The following is a 23,871-nucleotide window of genomic DNA, read 5'->3' as shown; positions in this document are numbered from 1 at the left end:
TAATTCTTTAACATGTGATCCAAAATATAATCTCATTCAATATATATCTAATAGTAGCAACACATTAAACAAAAGAAAGTTAAATAGTTGAGTTTCCAATAGTTTATAGAAATTTAAATTATTTGATAGTTTTCTTCACTTGTAGGCTCATAATTTATACATTCGATGAGTGATCGGTGGTTCGAGAGAATGCGTCAATCGGATTAATATTACCACCCACAACATACAAAGTATCAAAATATATAAAAATTGCTAATTATATTAAAATACAAACTTATCAAATATATTATTAGTAATAATTTGCTATCAAATTCGTATAAGTGAGAATTGAGAACTCCGATCTAATAGTAATGCTTCTAGGTGGTCCATTTCCACTCGCATGTAAATATAATTGAGAAGTTCACTCATTTTATTTTTTATATGTTCTAATTTTCCTTAAAGCCTTTTTGCCTCCTATATATGATTGGCCCCCACTTGATTCGCTCATTGTAGGCAAATTCATATGTCTCATACTATAATATAATCTTAGCATAGATCAAGTCTAAGCCTTTCACACGTCTATTGTACTTAGAACCCATATATAATATCAAGAAAAGTTTCTTCCATCAGCTTGTTTGTATCAGATTGAGAAAGTTTAATATATTTTTGACGAGCTGTATTCTATTAAGCATTTCAGACAAAAAAAAATATTAATATTTCACAAATCATATGAATATTAAATATAATGATGCAAAAGAAAATTATAATTATCAAACTATTATCTGCATCTTGATTTGTGAAATTTCCATTATTTTATTTATGGGTCACTTTCCAAAAAAGCTAGTTGACCACGTTCTTTGTCAAGAATAATTAACTTTCTATAATCATAAATAATAATTTATAAATGAAAGAGAGATATAAAATATTATATAAAATAAAATAAACTCCTAAAAGAAAAACTAAAATTTGAAGCTTCTATTTAATAGGGAAGAAATTATAAAGTTATCGTAGAGATCGACTTAATTTAATGAAAAGGTTGTTATACTTTCTTTTGATGGCTCCATTCGAGTAATAATAATTCATTAGAAACTCAAGCAAAACGAAACATGCAGCTATGGCCTTTCCCATGCACACTCGTGATGCATGGTGGCACGTAGTACCTACGTGTCCGCGTAGAGAAGCTCTTGCTGAATATATCAGATCGCTTTTCCACTATACACACCATGCATGCATTTGCCTGCCGTATTTACGTATAAGCAAATTAAGCTCTCTCTCTCGCGCTCTCGCTGATATGATTTTTTATGTGAACTGAGCTTATTTAAGAGATGGATTTCAAGTACCCCTAAAATTTGTCTCTTGAATAGAGTATCAAAATTATGATCTTGATAGATTTAGGCAAAGTTGATTGATGTACTGCTCATATAATATTTTGTATATATGTCTTACAATATTAAGTAAAAGCACTTCCACAAAGGGTAAAAATGAGGGGAAAAAAAAAAAAGAAGAAATTGGTAGGGACAGTCCCCATGTGATCTGTTCTAACTCTATCGTTCATGCTGCTTTGAGATTTGCAGTGTGCAAGTGATAACGGTGGATGAAACAATCTCACATTGGAGGCTGTCGTGACAAGCAAAATGAGCCCAAAAAAATATATGCTTTTAGAATCTAAGTTTTACTAGATATTTACAATTTGTTACTAGTCAGATTCGATCCTTACACAGATACTTTTGTATATATAAATATTGTTGAAATTTTCTATCCCATTCTTTTCGATGTCTCTATCATACCAATATATATACCATGCCAATCTATGATTTGTTAGCACAGTGAAGGAATTAAAATAACAAAAGCATATAGTTTGTTATTACGTTTTGGATAGAATTATAGATATATGAAATATTTGCGACATGTGAATCCATAATTCCATATCCACACGAACAGAATATGATTTCTAAAACCAAATATGTTTAATTTATTCATATATATGCATGCATTAAACTTATGATCAGAACTAGCAGTGAATTATTTTTGCGAACAAAATATGAGTCAAATTTTCTACCAAGAATTCTTTACTTTTCTAATTCTGCTATTTGAACAATCAGCAATTAATGTTGTCTAATGCCCCGTACACATGTCACTGTACATAACAGAAATACACCCTTCTAGCCTTAGGGGATGAGGGAGGATAAAAAGGAAAAAAAGAAAAAAAAAAAAGAAGAAAAAAAAGACGAAGAAAACAGAAGCAGCATACTTGAAATGCATAACCGCATTAGGAATGGACCAAAAAAAAAAATGATGATATGAACAAGATGCTGACTATGTATGTATTATACATGTACAATGTATAAATGCACAGGAAAACAGTGACGCTATATTGCAGCTTTAGGCGCCCACAGTGCAGTTTCATTCGTATTATACTTCAAAAATCGGCATCTGAAAACATTTTCCAGCGAGCAGCCTGCAAGAGCTGTGAATACAGCTAAAGTCCATCTACCCCAGCAAAAATCCCTTCTCTCGAAGGTACGATATCACTTGCTCGGCCATACATTTCGGTGTAGGGCACTTCCCGTCTTTCAATTGTATAACTATCTGCGGAATCCCAATCAGATTTTCTGAGTCTTACCAATGGCAACAGGAAAAGGTAGGACAGCATACATGCATGAATATATGAAGGCCAAAAAGACTATTACTGTGGTCCAATGAAGAGTTACGACCACTTATCAACAAGGTTGATTGATTAATATCCATCAATTTTCTGTTACGATGGTCCAGGATTATTGTACCTCCATTGTTTGAATAAATTGCAGAATCCAACATTTCATGTTTCACTTATGATCCTTTCGCAGGATCATAAACAAGAGTAAAGTTGAAAAAGGAACACCTTGTCAGAGTATTCAGCTAAATGCAGCTTGAGGCAAAGTCAACTTAGATGCATTCACACATTTCAAACTGACAGACGCTTATCAAGTGTATTTTGATAAGTCTACACCTTGGCTGTTAACTATTTGGTTAATCCTTCAGGCAAACATGGCACCAAAGAAGCAGCACTAAGCCATCTCATTTCTTTGCGTGCTCGACTCCTAGAACTAAGTACACCTGAAATGTGTAGATTTCTCCGCATTTATTGAAAAAGATTTCCATGGTTTAAAAGCTTGTACTAAGATTTGCCCATTAGATACTGTTCAATTATACATCACTAAATCTGACAGTCTTTTCGTTGATAGATGTTAATCTAGCTGGTATGATCATCCACCTAGCATATTATTTACAGATCACAGTTAACATGAACCCCAAACAGAAGTTAAACCTGCAGCAAAACTCGTTGATATTTGACAAGAAGATGAATACTACTTCCGAATAGTTTAACAGAGATGTCTATATTTATATAGTACAGCCATGCTGAACCGAATTTATTTACTTTCCAACATTTGGTATCTATCAGAGCTGTCTATATTTACCTCACAGTCCAAGGGTGGCTCATACGGATCATCTATTCCAGTAAAACCTGCATATCAAAATACGCTAATAAGTTGAAATTTATATTAAGTTCCAAGATGAAAATTATTTTTAAGTAATGGTAATAGGGAAACAAATCCGTGCACCTGAAGTAAGAAAGTGGTTGAATGTTAAACTGGAAAATACCTTTGATCTTTCCTGCACGTGCAAGCTTGTATAATCCTTTTGGATCCCTTGCTTCACAAACTTCTAATGGAACATTCATGAAGACCTGCAATACTACCGCCTTATTAAACAACTCATAATAGAAAAGTAAACTAACATTTTGAATTCAAAAAGATTGAGCAATTACTTCGACAAATGTGGATTCTGGAAGTAGAGCACGACAGGCATCTCGATCTCTTCTGTATGGCGATATCAAACTAGCTATGCATATAACACCAGCATCTGCAAAGAGGTTTGCTACTTCCCCTACAAAAAGACAGGTAATCAAGAAGTGATGAAAACATAATCTAGTTTAAATACTTGTCCATAAGAATTCCATTATAAATAGTTCACAGTAAAGTGGGTTGAATATTGGAAGATGAGAAACTTCTAAAATAAGCTGAAGCAATGCAAAAGCTAGTCTCTTGGAGCAACAAGCTGAAGCAATGCAAAAGCTAGTCTCTTAGAGCAACAAGCTGAAGCAAAATCAACAAAATGGCCATAAAATATCTGATTACCCCAGCAATTGTTTATTCTGAATGTATCTGTCTGTGTTCATGATAGCAAAGAAATGACTCAATTCTAAATAAACTCACCAACTCTGCGTATATTTTCTGCACGATCCTCTGCTTTGAAACTAAGATCCCGGTTAAGGCCGTGTCTAAGATTGTCACCATCAAGGATATAAGTCAGATGCCCTCTGCAGTGTAGCTCTCTACTCAAAGCACAAGCAAGAGTGCTTTTTCCTGAAACAAGAAAACATGGTCATTTCATTAAAGAGGAGACTCTGATTCACATTACAAATCCCTTTCACCCAGAGCACCAATATAAAAGTGAAACCGAAAATGCTTCATTATAGAATGATAAAGAGAGCAAACAGAAAATTACAGACCTGAACCACTGAGGCCTGTGATCCAAATTACACAACCCTTTTGCTTCAGTAACATTTGTCTTTCGAGTTTTCCAATTGGACAATCATGCCATAAAATGTTTGTCGATTTTCCGACAGTCACAACATTCTCCATTCCTAACAAAATCAAAAGCATGTGAAGAAACATTACAGCAAAAGAGTGAAAACAGATTGCTTCCATTGGTAATAATGAACAACAAAATGGTATATTATCTGGTGATGCAACTGTAAAACCAAGCTTTATCATATTAGTCCGATTGTATCACATGTTCATTGATTCAACATAAGTGGAAGAGCTACCAAAATGGATTCTATGCAAATCATCAAGAGTAACATGCATTATTCAGTGAAATTTTCTCTTCTGTTCGACATTATGTGGAAGTCAAGAAATTATTATGCAAGGAACCACCAAGTAAAAAATATGTGAAGCTCAAAGAGTCAGACTGTTGATTCTTCATTGAGATTAACTGCAGGCAACTGAACTTGCCTCCAGAAATGAAAAATAAAATGCTCTGGATGATGGCTGATCAAAATAATTTTGAACTAGAAATAGTCAACTACCATAGCTATCAATTGCAAATTATATTAAAAAAATATTAAGCAGATGGAACTTCATCATGAATGAAGGACAACAGTATGACAATAGTTGTATGCTGTTGAGAATTTACTCCTAGAAACAAGATGTAGAAGCAGGGCCAAACAGGCACATATTCCAGTTAAGAGGATTTCTATTGTTGTACAACATTTCTGTTTTCCATATTCTACCAATTAGGAGCCCTCAATAGCTACTCTTCATATGACAATGACTTGTATGGTCCCACAAGGCCACAATGCTTCTTTTATCTCATCATTGCCAACCATCCTAGACATCAAGGTCCCAGTTGTAGAATTTGGTTTCTGACTTGCAACCAACTAACGAAGTACTTCTATAAAAGATTACTCACAATAAGATGTTGAAACATTCTTTCATATTAGAATTTACATGTACTGAGTCACAGATTAACCAAAAAATTCCATCAGAACAAGAAAGCCAAAAATCTCAAAAGAATTTCCTTACCTTGTTATCTCATTCTTTTTCTTCTTTTTTTTTTTATCTTGGGCACTTTTTAAGTGCCTTGGATTGACAAATTTTCAATATATTGTTGCCCTATCACTGGGAGATAAATGGGCCCACCAGCATGGTATGCTTCTTTTCAAACAAATATCTTTCGCCAACATTCCCAACATCAAAGGTCCCACCATCCCACAAATGGTCTTTTCTTATAACCAATAACTATAGAAAGCAAATTTAGGACTCGGATCAACATATGCTTTCTGGGCAGTGGAAATTTATTTCTAGATTATCGATAAAACTAAAAATTCTCTTGAATTAATCTTCCAAGAGAGGTTTGCAGGCATTTTGGCTGCGTAATTCCAGCAATAGAGCTAGTTTTAATATTAACAGGTCAATTCCTTGAACATGATCGGTCCGAATTTCACCATATATAATAATCTCGTTTGCCCCTATAAAAATGGATTTGGTGTAATTACTTTCAATTCTAGATTCTGTTTAAATTCAGTTCATCTGAATCATGAAATCAATTACCAGAATACGATGATATAAATTTCAATTCTAGATTCTGTTTAAATTCAGTTCATCTGAATCATGAAATCAATTACCAGAATACGATGATATAAAGACTACCCCGAGCAAATTTTCAAATAGAGGGGCCCCTCTACTTTTTTTTTCTTTAAATTAAAATGCCCGATTCATCTAATTGCTATAGCTTTAATCAAAGCAATCGCGTCAATTAAAATGATAATAATTAAAAAGAAAAACGATTTTCAAAGGGCCTAATTCACAGTGGCTAATAGTTGTGGAGGTTTCCTTGTAGTACTTTTACCCTGAATAACGACAAGATCGTCGACATTAACCTCTTCCCGCAAGATTCTTGTGAGATTACACCATCAGATCCATGGAATGGAAAAAAAAAAAAAAGAAAAAAAAGAAAAAAAAAAAAGAAACACACCAAAACACAAAAAGGTTTTAAACAGATCAAGAAAACAATATACCTGATCCGGACGAACTCCCAAGGGTCGGATCCACCGCCCCCTGCCTCCGACCCCTAAACCCCGCCCGCGCCTCGTCGTCCCCGTCCAATGCCGCAGCCGTAATCGGCCGCGGCGCCCTCGATCTCGCCCCAGGGAGTCCAAACCCTAATTTCGTCGTCGTCGTAGTCGCGAGCGCGACGAAGCTCCGCAGCGGCGGCGGCGGCGGCGGAGGCGCGAGCGCGAACATTTCCCTCCCTCAGGAGGCGGTGGCGACGAAGAGAGAGGAGGAGGAGGCGATGGGGCGAGTCATTGGATCGATCGATGAGGGTATATTTAAGGAGGAGGAGAGAGGAGGGGCGAAGCGAGGGTTTCGGAGGGGGACGGTGTTCGCGGGGTTTTGGTTCTCTGTATATACATATATATATATAGATATATATATATATATATAGAGAGAGAGAGAGAGAGAGAGAGAGAGAGACGAAGAGGAAGGAGAGATGTCGCGGGAAGGAGAAGGTGGGTGACCGCCGAGTCACTAATAAAAACCACGAACAACTGCAGAAAGAATTCCCTGCACCCGGTGTACCCGTACATGCTGTGCACCGTGCCAAATATTTGGCTAGCAATTAATATCTTGAAGGGTAAATTGCTTGTTTGGTACTCAAACAATGAGCGGGTGACATTTTAGTCAAGGATTCAGGTGCCGCCCATGCCGTACGTGCCGTACCATGTCGGCCCGAGCCTTCCGTTTTCATTACAGACATCCATTTTTTCTTCGTAAAATATTTTGTCAAAAATTATCGCACCGCGAAACTTTCGGTGAATTAAGGGAACAAAAATCGATCTCCTAAACAAATTTTGATCAGATATTTTTAAAAAGAATAAAAGAACAAAATATAGATATAATATCTAGAATATATGACTTTCTCACAATACCGGCAATATTTATATCAATATTGTCAAATAAATCTTGTATCTGCAGATGACAATACGCCATATGATCAAGCGTGACGATCTATGTCGAATTAAGCAGTCATCTCTATAAAAAGATATAAATTTAAATAATTATTGTACTTGTGAATTTTATTATTGTATTTTAATTTCTATTCTATATCAGGTATAGTTGTATTTTATTTATAAAAAGTTTACATGCATATTAATTGATGAGTATAGTAAGGTATATGTAATAAATATTCATAATTATTTATTTAAATCTTTCAAAATAACATTATAAAAGTTTATTAGAACCAAAAAAACTGAAATAAATCCGTACTAAAGCATGCCAGTAGTAGGTCACGCGTATCTATCGGCACGCAAGCGTGTCACGTGTCGGCACGTAAGCGTGCCTGTACCGTACCATGCTAGGAACATAACGGTACGCCCCCGTGCCACGGCACTTTAAACTTTGATTTTAGTCCTCAAATTTTAAATTATTTTAATTTTTGGCTAGAATCTTCAGAATTATTATAATCAAATTTCACAATAAAATTTAGTTGATTATATATTAACGCATCGCTGATTTAAATGAGACGATAATTTTAATTATTGGCATTTTATCAATTACAACACCATCGTATTGCTTCTACGTTAGTGATATATTAATATTTTGTTAACTAATTCAGGCCATATAACTTGATTGTAATAATTCTGAAAGTTCATGATAAAAATACAGTAAATTAAAATTTGAGAACTAAAATGTCATCAATCATAGGTTGAGGACCAAATTTGTAATTTCATGAGGACCAAAATTTTCAATTTTTAAAGTCATTAAATTTAAATTAGATTTTAATTTTAATAACTAGTTTTAGAAAACGGTATATATAATAAAATATATAAAGTTCAGCACATAGTAATTTCTTTGGCTAAAAAAGAAAAATTATTGCACGGATGTAATCTAACTAATTACTCAAAACCCGATCCACAATGTTTATTCATGCAATCTTTATAATCTTGTAAATACTAAGATGAGGTTCACAACCTACAAAAGTTTTTTGAAATCTATTAGTCCTAAAATAAAAAATCTTAGAAGAACTTTTATTTATGATATAAGAAGTTTTAAAAAGTTATGATTATTCATATGTACAGTTGGCAATCCAACTAGTTATTCGTGAGACAGCTCATGTTAAGTTGGAAATGAGTTCGAGATCGATCGTTTGTTTAATAAACGAGCTAAATATAAGTTGAATTTTTCGATTTGAAATCTTAACAATTTAAAATTTTAACGAGCCGAGCATAAGCTGGGATTTGCTCATCAAATTCAATTCGATATAGTTATATTACAAAGTTTTACTATTTTGAATTTTAAAACAATCCAAGTGTAAAGAAAATCTATACTTTGTGAATTGTAATTATTAGATTAAGAATTTTGATTTTTCTTAAGTCGAAATGTAAGACTGACAATCAAATTTGTTGTTTGTGAGCTAGCTTGTGTTTAGTTTGTTAATAACAAAATCGAGTACAAGTTGAATTTTTCAGTTTGGTATTTTAATGAGCCAGTTTATGTTTAGTTTGTTTAATAAATAAGCTAACACTAGTCTGCTCCGGCTCGCTTGTGTTCAGCTCGTTGGCAGCCGCGGCAGCCCTAAAATAGTGTACCACATCGAACAGCTAAAAACGATCCCTTATAAAAGCTCAACAATCTACATTGTATTACCGATCGTCCCTAGAGCAAGTGGCAAAGGGTTTGGTGGTTGATACCCGAGGTCCCAAGTTTGAATCCTAGTTGATTCACATTTTCAGCTAAGTTTATTTCTAAATGAAATAAACGAAGCGGGCAGCGTGCTACTTATCTCTTAAAAAAAAAAAAAAAAAAAAAAAAAAAAAAAAAAAAAAAAAAAAACCAATCTACATTGTATTATTTTAAGTGGCAGGTTCAGTCCATGGTGGACCTGGTCCGGGCAATAAGATCTCCCAGTGGCCATCGAATAGCTGCATGTGCCATCTCACCCCTCCAAACTATGCGACTAATTATTTAAATCCCACTGGCCGGGAAAATTATGCAAGTTTGAAACTCGTGTTCCATAATAATCTTGATTGGATACATACATTGGGAATGTGGTGTCCACGTGTCAGTGAGAATGTGTGAGTTTCCACTCCGATTAATTATTTAGGTGGTGGGTGTTTGCTCTTGCAGATAATATTTCAGAAAATAATTTTTTAGTTGAGAAAAATTTTACGTTCAGATAGTTTCTAAAAAAAAATAATTTTTTAAAAGTTTTTTTTTTTTTCAAATTTTATGAACAAATTATATTTTTGTTTTTCGAATTTGTAATCCAGAAATAAAAAACGGGACTAACGGAAAGTAACAGGATGCGGGCCGTGACGGGCCGACCTGTGGCCAAGGCCTGCACGGCCTGTTTGGTAAATGTTTTATAGATCTAGTTTGATATTGTGATGACTACGAGCACTCATTTTCATTCTTTTGAAAGACTCAAGAAGAATCTCAAAAGCACTTACCTGATCTTCCTCCGATGCTATAAAATTACCGTGTGAACTGCTGTGAAAAAGCATGTATTAGATTGCTCCTCAGATGATGGTTCCCGCTGGATTTTATTGCATTGGAGGGAAGATTGGAAAGGCTTTCAAATATTTTGAGACCTTTCGAAGTATAAAAATGGATATTTTGACACACCGCAACCCCAAACTAGGCCTTAAGCTCCAGGTCAAGGTAAGATGCATTTGTTGTTTACACTTTACAGTAAACAATGAAGCCTCTGATATAACCTAAGGAACAAGCAACAAAACAAGAAGCCATGTACGGACTATTCTTATATCTCATATTAACGTGTGATGTAGTGTGCCAAAACTCACTGCTGGCGACAGTGTTGGTAACATCAGTTCTATCATGTCATTTAGCATTTACAAAATCAAACAAAGCTTCGGCTATATTAACAAGTCAAATTAACACCTCTATACTTGGGGGGAAAGGTAAGCAGAAGAACAGTGTGAACGAGGAGAGAGATGTGCACCTCACAAAAACAGACTGAAGGAAGATGGAATTCATCTGAAATTTGTAAGCGATGCTTGTATAGCAATATTAGATACGAAGATCTTCGATGTCAGTTAAGAGGGATGCACCGCCAGCTGATCTCTGTTCGGAGAGATTGACTACCAGCTGGCCGCAAGCCCCACTTATGTCTTGACCCATTTGTTGGCGAACCGTCGTTCTGATGTTATAGACACCTCTTAAGATCTTCTGAAACCTCTTCACATTCTGCTCACTGCTGGTTCTGAAACAACTCGATATGCCGATTGGATTGAAAGGTATCAAGTTCACGACCTGCTTCCAGAGAGATTTGAGTCAGAAAGTCGTAACAGATTCATCATCAATGAATAAAGTTTTCACTGCTACATTATAGCAAACGGAGGTCGAAGCTGCCCACAAGTCATGGAATAGCTCTCATGTATTCTCAGAAGATCAATATTTAGACTTCCTCAGCCGCATCAAATGAAGTACGAAGAAAGATTGCTAGTTGCAGGTGAATAGGAAAGCAAGTATTTGAAAGAATTTGAATACTGCAAAGAAACAGGATAGGCGCGTATATGATATATCTATCCAGCAGTAATTGCAACAAAATATTCGGAATGTCAAATCCACAAGTTTTACTGACGAGGAAGAAGAAACGACACAAAGCAGCTGATGCAACAATACAAATATTCCGAACGATTCCACCTACATTCTTTTTGTAAGGGCCACCTGACTTTTAAGACTACAGCTACGGACTGCAACATATGATTGAATTTCAAGAAACAAACTCCAAAAAGTAAAAAAATCGATAAATTAATATCACCTCAAAGTCACATCGAGTTATACAGGTTATGTTATAGGAGGTAAAAAAGAACAATTGTACAAGAAAAGTAGCTCACCGCTTTAAGCGTTTCTAGAAGTTTGCCAAGCTGGTGTGCATGCTGCTCCTGATCATTGATCCCATCAAGCATGATGTACTCAATGAAGATGGTCTGTTTGCTGCAGTAAGAGAGTTCACTATTGTCATGACGTACTGCACAATAACTATCAAAACAAACAGAGATTGTTAAGCAGTTTCTTCGAAGCTTTCACCTGTTATTCTGATAAGTTTGTAATGCATCCATGAGCTTTCCTAGAGGAAAAGCTCGAGCAGCAGGCATTATCTGACAACGTATATCTTGATCTGGAGCATGTATTGAAACAGCTAGATTCACATTCGGAAGGTCATCATGGAGTTTGTTTATGGCATGTATGATCCCAACCTACAGAAGAAAGTTATGGAACATTAAAATAGAATCAGACAAGACATACATAAGAATAACTTTTTCAAAATATAACTAACAAAACAGTCATTGCTTTTAACATTAGCAAAAGAAGACAGATCATAATCTGAATTATGGACGATATTTGTAGTTTACCCGCTGGACAACAGCAAAGTTTGATCAAGAGTATCCAACACTCTGAGTACACGGTTCTTTCTCGGTGTTTGAAATAGAATTAGAAGAGTGCTGATGTAGCAACCAAAGATAAGATTTCATCTTTGTAGGAAAGAATTGACAAGGAAGAAGTAAACCAAATAGCATTAAAGAAGGAAATGTTATGCAATTATTTCCACTTGAATAACAGCGTCCTGGCTTTCTGTGTTAGTTCAAACAGCCATTGTAATCATAGATGAAAGTCATTAGAGGTAACTCATATCATCAGTAAGATTCTTTCCCATAGCTGATCAACCTTACGTTAAAAGTGAAATTCATAACACTCCAATTGTCAGTAAGATTCCCCAATCTTCTTTGATCTTTAAGGGCTGTTGGAGGATTCCAACATTCTCTCAGGCAGTATACTGATGGTTGCAGGAAGTGTACATTTCTAAGCCTCAATCAGTTTCCTAACTATCCTTCAACTAAGCATTAGTCTTCCCAAGAAAGCAGCACTATCAAAATCTAATGGGGTTTGGTTCTCATATACATAAATGATCTAACATTGTCAGAAAGCAATTTAGCAATTTTTTTAAAAAAAAGTCAGACTAGATTGGCATAAATTTGACACCTATATTTGAGCCACTCTTAGTTGGTAGCTATCAGCCAGCAAAATGTCAGCAAGTATTAACACATACAAAAGACAACATACAGGAAAAAGGGAAACCTTATAGATGGCATTATCTTGATTTGGTTACCCTATTCTAATGATTCTAACAATCATACCAGAGTATTGGAAGCCTTAATGATTCCATAATTACAAGCATAGTATTACAAACCAAAAGTGACTTAAAAATCCCTTAGAGAATCAAGAATTGAAGATTCATCTCACAAAAGTACCAAATATAATGCCAAAGTAGTAAATAAATGGAAAAACCTAAAATCTATTTGAAAATGATGTAATAGGAAAATATTTATAAGTAATAGAATAGCTCAATGATATGAAAGCTTAAGTCTGAAATTCATACAACTGTTTTGGTCACAATAAGAAGCTTACAAAGTAGAAGAACTGCAACATAAAAATTGGAAATGGACCTTTTACTGCAAGTAAGACTAGCGGACAACTTTAAACAAGTATAATAGGAAAATGGCAAAAATATAAATAATTGATGCAGCCTCATGATAAGTAGCAGAATATAGAAATCAAAAAGCTTATTGATGGGTAACAAGTCCTTATAGAATAATTATTCTTGCCATCAATGATTAGGGCTGGCAAATGAGCGAGCCGGCTCGCGTTCGACTCGCGTTCGACTCGATATTTGGCTCGCTCGAGCTCGACTCGAAATTAAATGAGCCGAGTTTGAACAAAAAAAAAAGGCTCGAAATTCATTTCAAGCCGAGCTTGAGTATTACTCGGCTCGTTCGAATTAGGCTCGAAAAGCTCGAAAAGTTCGAATATATATATATATATAGTAAAGTTACTATACTATCAAAAGTATAGAGATCTGGTGCTTTCGATTTTTTGATTCTTAGATCAATCCCTTTAATCATTTCTTATCTTTGGATTAATATTATTATTATCTTGTAGGGACCACTCAATCCTAAGAGTATTATTTAATTCTAGGGGAGACCGCAATCATCCCAACCATATAATTTTTAATCAAAGGGTCAAATATTCAAAAATATAAAATCCTCTATGTTTTCTGATAGCATAGTAATTCTACCACTATATATATATATATATATATATATTTATAACTATATATATATTAAAAATATATAAATATAATATATTTTATATTATATATAGGCTGAGTGAATAATCAGAGTTTAGTTAAAATTGGGCCAATGTTGTTGCCCATATAAAACAAACCCAATAGACAAATAAAAGAGACAAAATTTTACTAAATTTTTATATATTTTTCCTTTCTTTCTTTCTTTCACAGAGCTCTAAATTTTCAATATGTTTCTCTCTTTCTCTTTTTCTGTCTCTCACCCTAAGTGGCCAAGTCGGAAGCCCTCTAAGTTACCAAGTAACATTATATGCCCGCCATTGGCTACCTTGCTATTAATATTATGCTTGAGAAAATATACAAATATTTTTTAAAGTAAAAAATTATTATTCATATAAAATTTTAATTTTAGTTATATATGATTGGATAGTTTAATCAAATATTTATCTATATAATTTATTTATTTTTGACTGTATAAATGAAAATGAATAATATAGAGATTGAAGGCGGAAGAAAAAACATGTGAGGCTGAAAAAATTAGATATTCAACCCATAAATTATTTTTTTTCATATTATAATACTATATTTCATATGATTATTTTGTACTTTGAACTATTAGACATATTTTTGTATCAAATTATAGATAATGTTTTATACAAATTAAACTATTGATCGTATAATGTTGAGAATTTCAAGCGGCTCGTTTCGGGCTCGAGCTCGCTCGACTTGAAATTAGGCTCGCTCGAGCTCGGCTCGAATTAATTTCAATCCAAGCTTGAGCTTAAATTTAGGCTCGAAATTAATTTCAAGCCGAATTTGAGCCGAGGTAAGCTCGCTCGAGCTCGGCTCGTTTCCACCCCTATCAATGATAGAAAAATGTCATGCTTCTTAGCAAATTCATTGCTTAAGATTTTTTTACATTCAGTGACTCTGCATCAAGTGATGTGACATGTATTCTGGATTTATCAAAAAATATAAGAATCTCAAAAAACACAAAATGTAGCAAATCAAGTTATAATAAACAAGACAAAATAATTCCTCCAAAGTATTTCAAAAAATAAAATACTCGACAGCAAAAACATTTAAGGCTACTTACAGTTGATACAGTAATCTTTTTTGGTGACAGCTGAAAAGGGAGTCCTGTCATGATTTCGACTGCTTCCACTAAAGCCTTATAGTTGTTCAAGGGCTCCCCCATCCCCTGCATGTTCATCATAAATCAACTGGATTAATCAGAGCATACAGGATTGGCAATAAGAATTTTAAATGCTAATGTATCAGGAAACATAATATATCTGTATAATTCTCAACAGTGTCTATCAAATTTATTTGGCAACTGGTAAAATAGTTATTCGGCTAAGATGGACACCAAACAAATTATAAATGCACAACAGCAAAAAAAGAAAAAAAAAAAAAAAAAGAAAATAAAAAAAAAAAAAAAAAAAAAAAAAAAACCCGACCAAAAACGAAGAAGAATAGATTAAATAGTTCTCAAAATTTGTAAAGGGAAGCTAAATAGAACAAATTGACAAATTCTTAAAATAAAATTCTGCTATTAAGATTCTTATTGCAGAACAGAACAAAACATGAAAAACGGAACACAACTGTATTTATACAGAATAACCTAAATTTTAAATTCTGTTTCTACTTATTCTAGCAAACACATTCAACAACAAAAAATTAATCAACCAGGAAATTTATCTTATGAAGACAATCATAGGATTTTATGGCCATCAACATAAATACCTAGAAAAATTACCATGAAAACAACATTGCGAATCCGCGAGAACTGTTGTGCATGGACTAACTGTTCGACAATTTCTCCAGTTGACAGGTTGTTCTTAAAACCCATGGTTCCGGTAGCACAAAATTTACAACCCATTTTGCACCCCACCTGAACAACATGGTAAGATTAGAGAAGGAGACATAAATAGGAGCAAAAAATATATTCTAACAAGGTAAAATTTCTTCCCACAGATTAAAAGCAACCAGAGCAAAGAACAAAAAAAAACAAAATCATGATTATACCTGTGATGAGACACACAGAGTAGATCTTACACCTCCAGGACGAGGATTCCCATTGTACTTCCCCAACCGCGTGTCATATCTCATGATTACAGCTTCCACAAATGCGCCATTCTGGTTATAAAGAATTACAAAGGATGATATTTTCCATTCCATATATAGTTGCAACTAGATACGACTAAAGTAGTAATGTGATTTTAGGGCCCAAAAGCAGAAGCTCCAATCTTGAGCTTCTGATTTGGCGGAAAAAAGGTAAAAAACTGTTGAGAATAAAGTATAGTGTTCTTCTGATAGCACTGCTCAAACACAACTTCATCAAACAGCGGTGAACCATACAGCAATGCCGGAACAGGCCCTTGTTCTGGCCTGTCTAACAATCTTACAGTAGAGACTTGTCAACTAGGCAAAACCATAATTCGTAAAGAAATTGAAGCTCAGAAGCTGTTACCCACTTCTCAGTGAGACATAAGGACAACTGTAAATCAACAAGATTGGTAGCATGACTCAACACTTTTGAATTCAAAGTTTCTAATACCATATATTGTTCGTTAAAACACCTTACTAACCTAATTATATCGGTATCGTCAGTTCAATTAGTGCTTTTGCAATTAAATTACTTAGTCAAAGAGAAATTGATTGTAACATACAATGTACCACAGCAAATGAGTCTATCTTCTTAATAAGATAGTTGAGCACACTGATACCATTCGCTACAGCTCATTTCCCATGATCCTACTACGCTTATCGATCAAATCGATGCATCCGAGTAAAAATCCCTAGAGATCGGAAAGGGGTATAGTACCTGGAGGCGGATGAGGAGCTTGGTGGTGTCGCGGTCCTTGGAGTCGACTGCGGCGGCGAGGGAGGAGGTCATGGCCCGGAACTTGGACCTGAGGAGGGGGTATGCCGCAGAAGGGAGGGAGGGGACGGAGTCGAGGTCGCAGCCAGGGTTTTGGAGCACATGCCTGAAGAAGAAGAAGAAGGAGAATGAGAAACCCTAACCCTAGGTCAAGAGCGCGGCGGAGGGAGGAAAGAGGGAGAAGGCGGAGGGAGGAAAGAGGGAGAAGGGGTTGTTACTTCCAAATGAGGGGGATGAAGTGGATGCTGATCCCGGCGCTCTCGAACTCCGTTCGTAGGGCTCCGCCGTCGAAGACGGAGCGCATCGCCATGGGAGAGGGAACGAAGCAGGAGGAGGCAAATCACTTTCTCCCTCCTCCGCTGCGTTTTGTGGGAGTTTTCGGTGTGAGCTGTGTGGTTGTGACTCTGACGTGCGGGTCCCACATGTCAGCGTAATAACCAGGATTTTATTTTTATTTCTATTTTTATTTTTATTATTTTTTATTTTTATTTTTATTTTTATTTTTCGTTTGTGCAGTGAAACAATTAAAGCGGGACGTTCAAACTTGATTCTGAGGTAAACTCTATGCAATTTTTGCAGATCCAGCATTTGGCGCGGCAAAAGGTCCGTTTGTTTTAGTGTAACTGGAGGGATGAAACTTAAGTTTTATCACTTTCATTATTTATTTTCGTATAAGTCAAAAATATAATGTAATTCAAGTTATGTTAAACGTTCACTTCACCTACTCTCGACTTTCTCGGTTTTTCTTCTAAAATGCCAAACTCGACTTCCGCCACACTCAACATTCTCTAAAATTTATTAAATAGTAAAATTTAAACTCTACTTCCTTTATAATGGGTTAGAATTACCTTATTTATAATAAATTAGAATTACCGTTAAATAATAATTAAAAATTTATTACATAGTAGGTTAAATTTTTTAGCGGTAAGTTTATAACTATATTTAGGACATAACAAGACCAACTTACTTATATAAAAACAACCAATAAAGCTTCAAAAACTAATTTCACTAACACCAAGTTACATAAAAAAAAAAAACTAAATTTAACTTTCAAACTATACGAGTTACGTCAAAACAAATATCAAAAAAATAATCACACTTCAAAAAAACTCAAACATTACTGCACTTGAGTTATGTTGGATCTACAGATTCGTCGATCCGAACGCCCCCAAAATCAAAGAAGAAAGTAGCTCCTGATGATGCATGATGACTTCGTGAGACGCGATCTCAAACTTTATTTGTTATCGTCGGCGCTCACGACTTTTGCCTCTCCTCGCCCGATTTCTAGATCTGGTTCAGAAGAACATCTCTATTTCTCCCTGCTTCGAACTTTCTTCGAAACAAATAAGATAGATTCAAACAAAAAACTATCCAAATTCGGGCAAAACATTTCATTCAAAAATGCAAGTCCGAGAAGCATTTTTCTTTTGTTGATCTGAAGTCAAGTCTGATGACATATATTTCAGACAAATTGGATTAACAACTAATTTTTACGCAAATAATTTGAATAAACAGTTCTAATTAAATTAGAAGTTTTATTCGAAGAAGGTAGTAAATTCTTGCTAATTGACATGGTAAATACTTACCATTTCAAAAAATATATATATAAAGAAAATGCAATTCTTTATTCTTATATAAGCAAATAACACATTAATTTAACATAGTTGACACTGTAAGAAAACATTGCATGTTGTTTCATTCTTATGAATGAACAATAGATTTTCTTTTTCTTTTTGATAAGAAGTTTTCAAAAATTATAACTTTTCATATTTGAACTTCTCAGAGATTATGTATCACATTTAACAGTTTTTATATGAGTATTACATAATTTAGGATTGAACTTCCACGGACCACCGATCGTCCCTAGAGCAAGTGGTAAAGTGCTTGCATGGTGGTTGGTATTCGGGACCCAAGTTCGAATCCTAGTTGATTCACATTTCCAGATAAGTTTATTTCTAAATAAAATAAACAAAGCGGGTAGCGTGCTACCTATCTCTCTCAAAAAAAAAAAAAAAGAAGTTCTAGGGACCCTGATTTATACATAGGCTGCAGGAGATGAAATAATATCACCATTTGGAGGGCAACTTAAGATTGAACTCACAGTAGTAAGCAACTAACCAAGGTACTTTAGCACTACTGCTATGATGATTTGGTTTATGTACAAGGTTACATTGGAGTTTCTTTTTTTCTTTTTTTTTTTTTTGAGAGTAGGTTATATTGGAGAACTATTTTGCCAAATTATAAAAGACGCTCTCCCACTTTAACCGATATGTCGATCATATGTTAATTGGGAAACTTATTAATCCCTTTAACCTTTTTCAAAAGCTTGTCAAATTTAGAATGGCTAATTGCGAGATCCCCAATGATACCTCCTTGAAAAGCTTCTTATTCACTATTATGTATCAATTCTGTCTCTATACAAAAAGTTATAATCCTTCCCTCTATCCTTTAGAACTTTTTTTTCTTTTTTTTTTATTGAAGCAAAGCTAATACCGACAATCTATACAAAACACTGAAAGGCGAACCTAAAGGAGCCCTCCCCGTGTTTGGGGGGTATTCGAGAGCTCTCTGTTGAAATTTTGAAATTTTGTTTGTAGCAATGCATGTCAAACTTAAAATTTTCAAGACATATGCTTAACAATTCTACTCTCTTCAATGAAAAGAAACTACACAACATACGAAAATTATTAAAAGAGTGGTCATTTCAGCGTAATTCTTCTGCATTTGTAGATTGAAAAATAATAATAAAAAAACCTTACATCATATGTCTCTTTTCTCCGGCTGTCGCTTTCATTTTCAACAAATGTCATTTTCAACAGAGTATTCGGTAAATAAAAAAATTTGACCATTTTACTGTAGCAAAAAAAAAAAAATCAGAAACAAAATTTTGAGACGCAAAAATATAGAAACACCTACTCAATACTCCTATAGCTAGTAAATGTACTACTTAAACAACATTTCATCTAACAAAATTATATAGGCCAAAGGAGTGTACCCTATTCCCATCCAGCAATTGACTTTCGCAGATGAATTATTTTTACAGTCAGGTCAAAGGCGAGTGTATACCCCACCGGCAGCTGACGAGTCGATACTTCATTGAATAGCACTGTATCATACAGTTAATACTGTATTCAATAGTTAAATCAGTACTACACCCTACAGTAAAGCCAGAGGCGAGTGCCCTGTCTGCAACCGGTAAATGCGGAAGAGCGAGGATGGAGCATCGATCGGAAGGGGACAATGGGGCAACTGTGTTGTGAAAAGGAAACATAGGACCCAGTGGCTCCCAATCAAAAGGATAAGGCTTCCATTCAATTTTGTCCTCCTCCCCCATGGGTCCATACTAATCCCCAAAACCTAGATTCCTCACCACCATGGCCTCCACATCACAGAACCTTCTATCATAAGCACCAAATCTTTTCTTTCTCTTCCCATATCTCATCGAAAAGCATCTTTTTTCTTTGATCATCAATCTTGCTTTCTATGAACTTCAGAATAAGCTATTCAGCGACGACGATTTCTACGGTATGGATATTTTTGTTTGCTTTCGTTACGTGTTATGAGCTTGATTGTAGTTTTCTAAAGTATCTCATCAGTCGTTATTCAACAGAATAGTAAGTATGCTTTTCTTATGAAATAATAATTTGTTTTATTTCAAAAAAATGTACAAACTTTTTAAGCTAATTAAAGTGGTTCGATTTCAAGACTAATTCTAGCATCTGAATTAAAGAAGTAAAAGTTAGGCGTTTAACTGACATTTTATGGTTTAAGGGATATTGAATGTAAAGTACTTAATGCTTTTTCGTAATAGTGGTTAGAAAAAGAAAACTTTATAATTAATCAAGAAGTACAAGGCACTTAACATTTGGAGAAAGAAACTGTTGGAGTTTTTTTTTGACTTTAGAAAAAAAAAGCTAATATAAGAATACCTACCTAAAATAGCAGCTTTAGTATGTCATCAGGATATATATTTGTCCTTATATAATATAATATGTCATGAGAATATTTTTACAGTTTTATCTTAAATTGTGTATATTAAATAAGAAACTGAAGCAAAGAATATTAAAGTACTTTTTGCGCATAGCTAGCATAAAATTCACAAAAAAATTTAAAAAAAAACTATCATGATTTAAAAAAAAAAAACCCTCAAATTTACATCCAATCCCATCTTATCCGCAGAAAAAGAAAAAGCAACCCGGAGCGGATTTTCACGTGACCTCCACGTGGTGATAAAAATACTTTTTCCTGATGAGAAAAATTACAAATAAACTTCACATATTCCTACGTGTTTTACCGTCTTTTTATTTTAATACTATATAATTTTAACTGTATTATAAAAATATTAAATAATTTTTTTTTTCATTATATCTTTTATTAATTTTTTTAGTCGAATCAATCATATGCTGCAGTTATCAGTTTTAGAAGGTCACATATTTTTTTTATCTATTTTCGTAGAATATCTTCAACACATGTAAGGATCTGATGTAACAAATGAAAAACAAAGATAAAAACTATAAAAATACTTAAATTATAATTAAAATTATGAAATACTAAAAATTAAAAAACAAAAAAAAGTATGAAGGTTTTTTTTAAAAACAAAGAAAAAGCACAAGTCCACACCTTATTATCCACGTGTCATCAGTGAAACCTCCATTTTTAACATCGCCGTATAATTTAAAAAAATTATAAATTAATACTTCATAATTTTATTTTTATTTTATTATAAAATCTTACCATTAAGCAAAGTAGAAATTGTAGTAACATACTATGTCTCCATTATTTTGTAGTTTATAAAACATACTATATTATTATTATTATTATTATTCCCTTTAATGATAAGTTTTTATGGTAAAACAAAAATTAGACTATAACATAGCAAAGTATATATAATTTTTAAACTATAGAATGCGAAAACAAAAGTATTATAAAATACAGAAGATACAGAAGATACAGAAGAGAACATTAAAAAGTTTCTCGAAAAAAATATGTATATATATATATTTATATATGGGATCGCATCTGCTGTTGATCACTCTACTGGCTCGAATCTTTTACGGAAACAAAAAGAGTGAGTGCCACTCATAAGATTATTTTCTGAAAAACAACAACGATGACGACGACGATGACGATTACCGCCCACCGGGGCGGTGTGGTCAGCGGGCAAGGGAACGGCGGATAACCTGGGCGAGGATGGCGGGGGCGCTGAGGTGGGGGAGGTGGCCCTCGATGGGGAGGAGCTCGACGGTGGTGCGGCCGCCGAGGTGGTCCTTGAGGTACGCGGCGACGGACAGCGGCACGGACACGTCCTTGGCCGTCTGCACGATGACGCAGGGGGTGCGGACGTGGCCGAGCACGGGGCGCAGGTCGCTGTTGAACACCGTCCGGCAGACAAACAGCGAGATGTCGGGCCGCATGTTGAACAGCGTCCGGCTGAACTCCCGCACCGCCGCCGGCACATCCGCCCCCACCGCCAGCGGCGCGAACCCCATCACCCACGCCTTGTAGTTCGCCTCCATCGCCGCGAACACCCGCTCGATCTCCCCCCTCTCGAACCCCCCGTGGTAGTCCCGGTCGTTCAAGAACCTTCACAACCACGCATCAATTATTAAAATTAGTATCTGTATGGCCCCGCTTTTAAATCAAAATTTTTTTTTTGTAAAAAAAAAAACAAACTTTTCTTTATAATCTATCTATCTGATATGATGGACGAGACATGATTGCTTTTTGGTACAATAAAAAATAGTCAGCTTTGGAAAATCATCATTTAATTCCGTGCCGAAAAGTAGAAATTTCAGACTTTCTTATTTTCCGCGGGAGATTGGGGGGGACGAATAAACCTGGGGGAGGCGCCGATGAGGACAAGCTTGAGGAAGAGGTCGGGGCGGCGTATGGCGGCGTGGACGCCGATCATGGCGGAGACGGAGTGACCGACGAAGAAGCAGCGGTCGATGCGGAGGGCGTCGAGGATGGCGAGGAGGTCATCGACGTAGGCGTCGAGGCCCTTGTACCGGCCGAAGTCGAAGTGGTCCGGGTTGACGCTGCCGGCGCAGATGAGGTCGTAGAGGACGACGCGGTAGTCGCGCTGGAAGTAGGGCAGCACCCGGTTCCACGCCGACTGGTCGGTGCCGAAGCCGTGGGAGAACACCACGATCCGATCGCCGGAGCCGACGACTCGGACGTTCAAAATCTCCAGCAGCTTCCCTCCGCTCGGGCCGGCGCCGCCGCCGCCGCCGCTGCCGCTGACGCCGCCGACGACGGTTTTGCTGCTGCCGCCCATCGCCGCGGCCCGCGGATCGGGTCGGATCGGATTGAGGGAATTATGATGGGCTTATAATTGAGGCTGGGGCTTTTGTGTTTTGTTTTTTCTTTTTGGGGGGGGGGGGTTGGAGAGGTGGATGATGTGATAGAGGTAAAATTGATATGTGGGGATGGATAAGGGCTGGGCTTTCTCTGGTGGGTGAAGGGGAGTAGGCAATGGTGGGATGTATAAATACAGTAGTGGGAGGGGCCGAGAAAAGATGTAAGGATATTTTGGACAGTTTACTACAAATTCGGACCGAATTTATAAAATCAAAAAATATAATTTTTTTATGTGAATTAGCTTTTTTTATTTTATTAATTATTATTTTTTACTTTTTAACTCCGCTTCTGTTTTGCTTCGCTTTATTTTTTGTTTTAGAATAAACTTCAAATACTACTCCTGTTGTTTCGCACTTTCTCACTTTAGTGCCATGTGGTTTAAAGTGTATCAAGTTAATGCCCTATGATTTCATTTTTATTTTTTGTCAGCTTTTTTGTTAATATTTTGTTAAATTATATACAAAAAGCTTCAGACACCCACTTAGGTTTATCGAATATTCACTTTAGTACTCTTTAATTTTAACTTTGTTACTGATTTAACGAAAAAAATTAGTGAAATCGATAATAAAAAATTAAAAATAAAATTATAAGGTACTAAATTAATACACTTTAAATCACAAAATAATAAAGTAAAAAATGTGATACCACAAAAGTGATATTTGAAAATTTTCCTTTACTGTAATTTGGTCGCTGCTTTATTCCCCACCTCTGTTTTTTTTTTTTGAGGGTGGGGTGGGTCTCAGGCTCTCAGCCTAGGATGGTCCAATTATCCAAACCACAATATCTCTCCCTTATCATTAATTTGTCCTTTCTCTCCTCATCTCCTCACTCTTATCTATTTTTCCTTCTCCTATTTTAAAATTTAAAAAATACAATCTGTGCACTCATTTATAAGAATATAAATTTTACGCTCTACTCATCCAAAGAATATTATT

The 23,871-nt window shown here is 35.4% G+C and overlaps 3 protein-coding genes across 3 annotated transcripts; all 3 read right to left on the bottom strand.

Moving 5' to 3' along the window:
• LOC109720987 (adenylyl-sulfate kinase 3-like) lies at window positions 2,031-7,063 on the bottom strand. The gene is made up of 7 exons (XM_020248366.1): window positions 6,602-7,063; window positions 4,532-4,666; window positions 4,236-4,385; window positions 3,788-3,906; window positions 3,622-3,706; window positions 3,438-3,484; window positions 2,031-2,568 (listed from the first exon to the last, which is right to left on the bottom strand). Exons 1-7 carry the CDS (start codon window positions 6,825-6,827, stop codon window positions 2,470-2,472), a joined length of 861 nt encoding a protein of 286 aa, XP_020103955.1. The 5' UTR covers window positions 6,828-7,063; the 3' UTR covers window positions 2,031-2,469.
• On the bottom strand, window positions 10,318-16,954 carry LOC109721303 (dual-specificity RNA methyltransferase RlmN). Its single transcript, XM_020248839.1, has 8 exons — window positions 16,795-16,954; window positions 16,520-16,682; window positions 15,721-15,831; window positions 15,452-15,586; window positions 14,789-14,893; window positions 11,637-11,806; window positions 11,444-11,543; window positions 10,318-10,856 (listed from the first exon to the last, which is right to left on the bottom strand). The coding sequence occupies exons 1-8, from the start codon at window positions 16,884-16,886 to the stop codon at window positions 10,614-10,616; spliced, it is 1,119 nt and encodes a 372-aa protein (XP_020104428.1). The 5' UTR covers window positions 16,887-16,954; the 3' UTR covers window positions 10,318-10,613.
• Window positions 21,480-23,006, bottom strand: LOC109721304 (strigolactone esterase D14). Its single transcript, XM_020248840.1, has 2 exons — window positions 22,414-23,006; window positions 21,480-22,159 (listed from the first exon to the last, which is right to left on the bottom strand). Exons 1-2 carry the CDS (start codon window positions 22,851-22,853, stop codon window positions 21,730-21,732), a joined length of 870 nt encoding a protein of 289 aa, XP_020104429.1. The 5' UTR covers window positions 22,854-23,006; the 3' UTR covers window positions 21,480-21,729.

Source organism: Ananas comosus, linkage group 15 (genome assembly GCF_001540865.1).
Source record: "Ananas comosus cultivar F153 linkage group 15, ASM154086v1, whole genome shotgun sequence".
Taxonomy (NCBI): Eukaryota; Viridiplantae; Streptophyta; class Magnoliopsida; order Poales; family Bromeliaceae; genus Ananas; species Ananas comosus.
This window is presented reverse-complemented; position numbering and strand designations above follow the sequence as displayed.

Excerpts from the sequence above, each read along its gene's own strand:
- LOC109720987 (XM_020248366.1), bottom strand. The coding sequence starts at position 6,827 with ATGTTCGCGCTCGCGCCTCCGCCGCCGCCGCCGCCGCTGCGGAGCTTC. Across the intron at positions 4,386-4,531 it reads CACAGGCCTCAGTGGTTCAG|GAAAAAGCACTCTTGCTTGT; the intron begins GTCTGTAATTTT and ends TTCTTGTTTCAG. Across the intron at positions 3,485-3,621 it reads ACGTGCAGGAAAGATCAAAG|GTTTTACTGGAATAGATGAT; the intron begins GTATTTTCCAGT and ends TTTGATATGCAG.
- LOC109721303 (XM_020248839.1), bottom strand. The coding sequence starts at position 16,886 with ATGGCGATGCGCTCCGTCTTCGACGGCGGAGCCCTACGAACGGAGTTC. Across the intron at positions 14,894-15,451 it reads TTCGCAATGTTGTTTTCATG|GGGATGGGGGAGCCCTTGAA; the intron begins GTAATTTTTCTA and ends ATGAACATGCAG. Across the intron at positions 11,544-11,636 it reads CAAACTTATCAGAATAACAG|CAAACAGACCATCTTCATTG; the intron begins GTGAAAGCTTCG and ends CTCTTACTGCAG.
- LOC109721304 (XM_020248840.1), bottom strand. The coding sequence starts at position 22,853 with ATGGGCGGCAGCAGCAAAACCGTCGTCGGCGGCGTCAGCGGCAGCGGC. Across the intron at positions 22,160-22,413 it reads CTCATCGGCGCCTCCCCCAG|GTTCTTGAACGACCGGGACT; the intron begins GTTTATTCGTCC and ends GTGGTTGTGAAG.